The following is a 5,141-nucleotide window of genomic DNA, read 5'->3' on the forward strand; positions in this document are numbered from 1 at the left end:
TCGTGTTGCGCACGATTGCTTTCTCGGTATTAAAAAAAACGCAGATGCATACAAAACAAACGTCCAAGCGCAGCTCTGTCTTGAATTCAAAGCAAATATGTAAAAAGCACAGGGGCAGATTTTTTCATTTTTTTTGTAGTCATGGTTACCTTGCATGCGCGGTTGTAATCATGACTGAAACCGAAAAATAACAGTTCAGTTATTTTTACATTTATCATAATTTCTGAAGGTCGGGTGATGTCGCAGTAACCTGGGGGGCTATTCTGTAAGAGTCCACCTAGTGGACTGTCCACTTCGGCCATTGCTGATTGGATGCAGCTGTACGAACGAGGAGGAGACAAGTGGCCTCAGCCAGTCAGAGGTGGCCGAAATGGACAGTCCACTAGGTGGACTCCTACAGAATACCTCTCCAGCACAATACTCCACTCAAACCGAATTAAGTCGGTGCTAGGGGAACTCTGAACCGGTAACTAGAACAATATATAACCCGATCTTCAGAAAAGCGAATCAAGATGAATCAGTTGTCTAGTGTTGAGCACTAACCGCAACTGAAAACAAGTCGTCCTGCCAGGTTGAGTCCCTGGTTAGAATTACTACTGCGTTTTACAATGATAAATCTACATGCAGAGCGAAACATTAGGAAGCAGTCGATACATCCTTACATTTAGACGGCTTGTTCAGGTCTCCTGATGTCCGCACGGCATACGTACCTCTCATTGACGGCAGCCAAGGACCTCTCAAAAAGCTCATCGTCTGATTTCAGGTAGCCATGGGAGAGAGGCTCGCTCATCGTTGCATTCCGCGCATTCACAAGCGAAACAAAACGCGCGCCGCGAATATGGTACGCGCGCCGACATTTCGCTCACGTGGAGTGAGCTGATCTAAGAGGGGCGCAGGTGCGCTTCGACACCTATACGAGGCCCTCAACATCCTGGGCCGATCAAGTCCGTGGAGGAGCTCCGGAGGAAAAGATAACACGCGAGCAACCACCAGGGCAAATGCGAAACGAGGTAAACAAGGAGTGGCTAGCTCAGCTAGAGTGGGAAAATGAAAAGTTAAAGCTAACGATAGACAATTTCTTGGCAGAAATGGCGGAGTTCAAAAAAGGGGGCTCAGCAACAGCTAAAAAGCTGCCACTCCCCGCTAGCAATAGCAACAAATCGACAGACGTCCCTCAACCGATGGAAGTCCTCACGGCCGAGGACGGTGAGTAGGAGAAACCTGCCACAAAAAAGCGAGTCATCGCTATAAACGAGCAGGCCCCGGCCAGGGTCAAGTCCGAGAATCGGGAGATGCTTAGCGTACCAGGCGAGAGCATCAAACATATTAAGGAGAGGCTGACGCAATTCCAGAGTGGCATGGCAGAAATGGAGGAGCGCACCAACGAGAGATTACTTAAGATCGAAACATACCTAGAAGACGTGGTGGTCCCGGCTCTAGGGCCCAAAGTCGCCAAACCTCTTACACAGTGCGCGAAGGTTAACAGCCTGCCTAAACTACACAGCGTCCCTCAACAAAACAAAAAGGGGATGGCTACGCGAACTAGTCAGTTTAGAATATGGCAGTGGAACTGCAGGAGTTTCCAACGCAAAAAGACACCCCTACAGCAGTTCATTCGCTCCCACACGGAGAAACCACACGATATTTTATTACAAGAAATGTTAACCTGCAACGTCGCACTGCCTGATTACGGGTCGGAAGTCAAACATGAAGACGGAGGAAAAGGAGTCGCGGTCCCCATCAGCAACAGGACCACGCACGTCAACCACGAGCTGAAGATGACGGGAAGGAAGCTAGACTACGTCACGTTAGGAGTCATCCCAAACGCGGCGATAGACAATCGAGGGCCTTTTCGTCCTAAACGTCTACAGGACCTGAAACATGCAGATATTCAAGCTGCTGCTGACCAAGGCAGTACGACTGGCCCGCGGCTCGCCCCTGGCGATCACTTTAATGCCCCCTACCACGTCTGGGGCTATCCCTACGACACAAAGGGGAAAGTGTCTGGAGCGAGGCGGCTAACATGGACCTGGTGCTGATCAGTGACCCGGCGTTCCCCACTAGGTGCGGCACGTCGACGAGTCGAGACACGACCTTGGACCCGACCTTCGTGCGGTACGCGGAGAACCACGTTGGTCCAACCTACGAAGACATGGGAAGTGGTCACTGCATATTATCCACGAGCCTGCGGATCAGGCAGAAAAAGCTGCACAAGTTCCAGTTTGTCGACTGGGACGCTTTTCGAAAGATCAGAAATGAAAGGGTGAACGAAGAGAATAAACCGAGTCTGGAACAATGGACTGCGCAGTTGAGGGAGGACGTCGGCGCCGTTACCAAAGAGGTGCTAACGGACTTTCCCGTAAAGAAGATAGACAGCCGCCTGGCGCATCTCATAAAAACGAAGGAAGGAAGGAAAAACTTTAATGCTCTATTTACAGCTTTCAGCGGCTAACAGAAGTCTTCATGTTTTACTGAAGTAGCCGTCGTCTTGAGTGGTCGGCGCCCCTATTCCAGAGCACCGCTGGGCCTGGCCACTTTGAGAGCGTGCTGCACCAATCCTTTTTGGACTGTGAGCACGTCGCTGGTGAGCAGGCCTTCCCACTGTTCCGCACTGGGTTTTTTTTTCTTTGTGGAAAGAGAAGTTATTTCTGCACTCCCATGTGATGTGATATAGTGTTGGGATGACCCCACACCATGGGCATGTGTCTCTGTTTTGACTGGGAAACATTTTATGTAGGATGAGTAGATTGGAGAATGTTCCTGTCTGCAGCCTACACCAGCCGACTGTTTCGTGTTGTGATAAAGATGAGTGGGGTGGTGGATATATTATCCTTTTGCCTCCGTGATGGTTTAGTATTTCCGCATACGTTGGTTCCATCGTCATAGCGGTAACCGGGTCCATTGACTGTCCCATTCGGTATGTGAGCTCGCGAGCTAGACTGTCGGCCCTCTGGTTACTCTCTATTCCGGTGTCACCCGGCACCCAGAAAATCGTATGCAGTATCTTTTCGTTCGGAAGCCCTGCCTCGAGCAGGATTCGCAGCGCCCCTTTGTTGATTCTACTGGCCGTGTAATTTCTTCATGCTTCTTTGGAGTCTGTTAGTATTATCAAGGATCTGTTTCTACGGTAACCCTCCGCCGCTGCTAAAGCCACAGCTGCTTCTTCCCCCGCTGTTACCGTGCAGCTCCTTAGGGTTGCGCTGCTTATGAGCTCTCCCACGTGATCCGCGGTCACTGCCGCAACTCTATGATCTTTGGTGTTGTGGTCCCACGGGTATGGGGCTGCATCCGTGTATACCACATTGTTTTTAGTGGCCAGGTGTTTTTTTACGTATTCTGCACGCGCCTGTCTTCTGGCCACATGCAGATTGGGGTCCATATTCCTTGGTAGGGGGCTAGCTTGCAGTGTCTGGCGAAAAGAGTCTGGTATGTCAGCCATCCTATCCTTCGTTGCTTCTATGTTTTTATAGCCTAATCTTTTAAGGAGCGCCCTGCCGGTGGTTGACTGCTGGAGCCTGTGCAGCTGCGCACCCAGTTGTGCCTCCTTGAGCTCTTCAAATGTGTTGTGGATACCTAGCTTGCGTAGCTTGTCCTTAGACGTGTTTCTGGGCAGATGCAACGCCGTCTTGAATGTTTTCCTGATGAGAGTCTCGGCTTGTTCTCTCTCTTGTTGCGTCATGCTGTGGTACGGGAGTAAGTACGTGACCCTGCTGACCACCAGGCTCCTGACCAGCTTGATCGTATCCCCCTCCTTCATGCCACTCCGTCTTTGCGACACTCTCGTGATCATCCTGCTGACCTGCTCCATCGATTGCTTGAGCGGGCTTACCATGTGTCCGCACCGTTTGCTGCTCTGGATCCACATGCCGAGGATGCGTATTATGTCCTTCTCTGGTATGACTTGACCTTCCAGATACACTTCTATCTTTTCCTTGGTTGTGTTCCTTCCAACCCTCAAAATTTCTTATTTCTTGGTTGAGCACGCGAGGCCTCTCTCCTTGACGAATTGTTCGACGCATGTTGCAGCCTTCTGAAGCTTTTCTTCTTTTTGGCCCAATGATCCCTGATTTACCCAGACCGTGATGTCACCCGCATACATGGCGTGCTGGATGCCCTCGATCTCGTTCAGTTTCTGGGCTAGCCCGATCATCGCGATGTTAAAAAGAATTGGCGAAATGACCGAGCCCTGCGGGGTACCCTTGTTAGGCTTGTCAAAGGTATCACTCCGCAGGTCTCCGAGTCCTACTGTCACCGCGCCCTTTGACAAGAATGCCCGCACGTAATCGTGGACTCTCTTGCCGCAGTTGGTCTTGTTTAGCCCTTCCATGATGGCCCCGTGGCTGACATTGTCAAAAGCCCCTTTGAGGTCTAGGGCCATGATGATGTTTTCGCTTGCTTTGGGAATCTTGTTAGGGATCTGTTCCTTTATTTGTAGCAAGACATCCTGTGTAGCAAGACAGGTTCGCCCGGAAGCCAAACATGATGTGGGGGTACAGTTCGTTGTCTTCTAGGTGTCGCTGTATTCTTCTGGTGACCACCCTTTCGTAAAGCTTGCCGAAACACGAGGTTAGCGAAATGGGCCGCAAGTTTTCTATCTGTAGCTTCTTGCCGGGTTTGGTTATCATGACCACTTCCGCGTGCTTCCATTCTTTTGGTACCGTGCCCGCTACCCACTGCGTATTGAGGCAGTCCGTGAGTTGGGCCACCGCTTCATCGGTAGGTTGCGGATCAAGGAGTTCTTAATTTTATCGGCTCCTGCTGCCGTATTTTTGGTGACTGCTCTGATGGTGGCATACACCCCTTCTCTTGTAATTGGCTTGTTGAGTTCCGGGTTCTCCATTCCCTGGTAGTCCCCTTCGTATTCTTGCGGCTTGTCCCGACCATAACATTTGATCCGGACTTCCCCTAATAATTCCTCGTCTTGTCCCTCATATTGGTGGACGAGCTTTTGAAGTGCCTTGTTGCTTGCAGATTTGGTTTTGGTTGGGTCCATGAGTGCCTTGAGTATTCGCCACGTTTTGGCTGTGCCGAGCGTGCCGTTGAGTGAGCTGCTAAACTGCTGCCAGCCTTGTCTTGCCAATTGCGCTGCGTATTCCTCTGCCTTCTGGGTGACTTCAGCAATCTCGTTCTTTAGCTTCTTA

At 50.7% G+C, this 5,141-nt stretch overlaps 1 protein-coding gene across 1 annotated transcript; it reads right to left on the bottom strand.

Moving 5' to 3' along the window:
- Window positions 1-3,964: 3,964 nt before the first annotated feature.
- Window positions 3,965-4,378, bottom strand: LOC139052333 (putative nicotine oxidoreductase). Its single transcript, XM_070529427.1, has one exon. It carries the CDS (start codon window positions 4,376-4,378, stop codon window positions 3,965-3,967), a length of 414 nt encoding a protein of 137 aa, XP_070385528.1.
- Window positions 4,379-5,141: the final 763 nt, after the last annotated feature.

The sequence above is a fragment of the Dermacentor albipictus genome, unplaced genomic scaffold (assembly GCF_038994185.2).
Source record: "Dermacentor albipictus isolate Rhodes 1998 colony unplaced genomic scaffold, USDA_Dalb.pri_finalv2 scaffold_21, whole genome shotgun sequence".
NCBI lineage: Eukaryota > Metazoa > Arthropoda > Arachnida > Ixodida > Ixodidae > Dermacentor > Dermacentor albipictus.

Coding starts and splice junctions, on each gene's coding strand:
- LOC139052333 (XM_070529427.1), bottom strand. CDS start 4,378: ATGGCCCTAGACCTCAAAGGGGCTTTTGACAATGTCAGCCACGGGGCC.